At 39.4% G+C, this 2,221-nt stretch overlaps 1 protein-coding gene across 1 annotated transcript; it reads left to right on the top strand.

Moving 5' to 3' along the window:
• The first annotated feature begins 387 nt into the window (after window positions 1-387).
• On the top strand, window positions 388-882 carry Gapt (GRB2 binding adaptor protein, transmembrane). Its single transcript, XM_008832829.1, has one exon. It carries the CDS (start codon window positions 388-390, stop codon window positions 880-882), a length of 495 nt encoding a protein of 164 aa, XP_008831051.1.
• Window positions 883-2,221: the final 1,339 nt, after the last annotated feature.

The following is a 2,221-nucleotide window of genomic DNA, read 5'->3' as shown; positions in this document are numbered from 1 at the left end:
AAATCATTCAGCCTTCCTTTTCTTGAGTTTCCTACCCTGCTGTTGTCCTGCACTCATCCCTGCTTCCGTTTGTGATCCACTGAGAGAAAAGGAAGTGGAGTGGAATCAAATCCCCCTGATAGAGTGCAGTTGTACATTAATGGTTGTAAAGTAAACAGCAACCCACACAAAAACAGCCATCTTCAGAAATTAACTTTACTCAATCTTACCTTTAGTTGCATTAGAACTTTACCACATAATGTCCTTTCAGATCTGAAGAAGAAATGCCTGAAAGAGCTTCCAAACTCATTTTTGAAACATAGTAGGCTGCAAGGAATTACATCTGTCTGCGCCTGCGAATTAATTGGCCATAGCACCCAGCCACTGAACAACGCTGATTGTGCTGAAATGTTGAAAAGCTGTGGAAGCACCTCACTGGGCATCGCTGTGGGTGTTTTCCTTCTTGCACTCTTGGTGGTCTGTGGATTTGGATGTGTTTGGCACTGGAAACATCGTGACACCACAAGATTCACCTTGCCCAAGTTTTTGCAAAGGAGAAGCAGCAGAAGAAAAGACTACACAAAAACCCTCTGCTTGAGTTCTTATGTTACTAGCTCAAGTCCTAAGACCTCAGTGGAAACCAAAGGCCACAAGTCTACAGCCGAGGGAACTCAGATGCACGACAACTATGAAAATGTGGAAGCAGGGCCTCCCAGAGTCCATGGTCCAGCTGACAATGCACTGTATGGAAACACTCAGCTGTATGAAAACACTCAGCTGTCTAATCTGGAGGAGTGTGTCTACAGAAATCAAGGATCCTCTCTCTACTACAATGTCCAGAATCCCAACTCCTCCGCAGCTACTCAAGATGAAGATATATATATTCTTCCAGATTCCTATTAGCTTTCAAAGCACTGAGATTCACTGCTGGGCATTTTACTGGACTGATGTCATTACTGATCAAGTTCTGATGAAATTCAAAGGTCTTTCTTCTATCTTCATCCTTGTAAATCCTCTCTAAGTTGATCACTGCCAACAAATCCTAGAAACTTCTCCTTGCCTGCCTTGCATTATATCTATGCTATATAATATTGATTCTTTCTTCTAAATACTTCCCGGTACAGCTTTTCTTTATCTGTACCTTTATCGCCTTTTTCAGACTTGAGCTTACTAGCACAGTCTCCTAGAAGATTGTCCTTGTTTTGCTGTGTGGGAGTGCTAACCTTTCACGTGCCTTTTACATTCCAGGCAAGGGCTCTACCACTGGGCTACATCTGCAGCCTATTCTTTTGCTCTGATTTATACCCAATCAATGGCTTTGAAGTTACAGGTATTACCTTCAGAAAATATTCATCACTTCTCTGTTGAACCCTTTTTAATATCCTGTTTTCAAAAGACATAGTGTCTATAACCCTCACTTCAGCATTAATGACTTTTAAGTTTCTTACAACTTACTTTTCCAGTGATTTCATCCAAGAAGCCCTCACTTCTTGCTTTTATCAGAGTCATCTCAAAAGCTGCCAACACTGCCCCTCCATGGCAGTGTCTACCTTCTCAAGCCTTCCTCAGCTCATAATTTCTTCCACTAGTCCTCTGAATCATTTCAAATCTACATTTACTATTTCTGTTTCCAATATTCTTGCTGCCTATTTAATTCTTTGAGCATTTGAATGCATGAATATTTGCTATGCATTTTATTACTTAATGTAATATGAGAATATCTTAAATCACCAGCTATGTAGAAAGGAGATGGTTCATACTCATACTTTTAGTCCCAAAGACATCATATAAGTAACTAAACGTCTGGTTAATTGGTGAAAATTGAATTCTACATTTTGCTATGTAGTTTTGAGAAAAAAAATCAAATAAATTCACTCATTTTTCATCTAAGGAATATTTATTGAATGCCTTGTAACTACTTATTATGATGCATGTACTTGTTAGTGTAGTGTGTCAGGCAATTAGAGGATGGAAAGAGGGCTTGTTGCAAGTGTTAAAAAAAAAAAAAAGAAACAAAAGTCCTGAACACATACTGCCTAGTGGGAAAGAAAAGACAATAAAAGAATATCATGTTCATTATGAAACTGGATATCTAAACTCTAAACACAAGCTTCCTGAATTGCTTGACCGGGTGGGGACCTAGAAAACTATCTTAATTTTTTTCAGGTGGCTCCTTAGGCTTTGTTGCCAGTAAGTTTGGAGAGGAAGAGGAGACAAAAGGAATTATCTGCAACAGGAACCC

This window comes from Nannospalax galili, unplaced genomic scaffold, assembly GCF_000622305.1.
Source record: "Nannospalax galili isolate Female #2095 unplaced genomic scaffold, S.galili_v1.0 scaffold1016, whole genome shotgun sequence".
Classification (NCBI taxonomy): domain Eukaryota; kingdom Metazoa; phylum Chordata; class Mammalia; order Rodentia; family Spalacidae; genus Nannospalax; species Nannospalax galili.
This window is presented reverse-complemented; position numbering and strand designations above follow the sequence as displayed.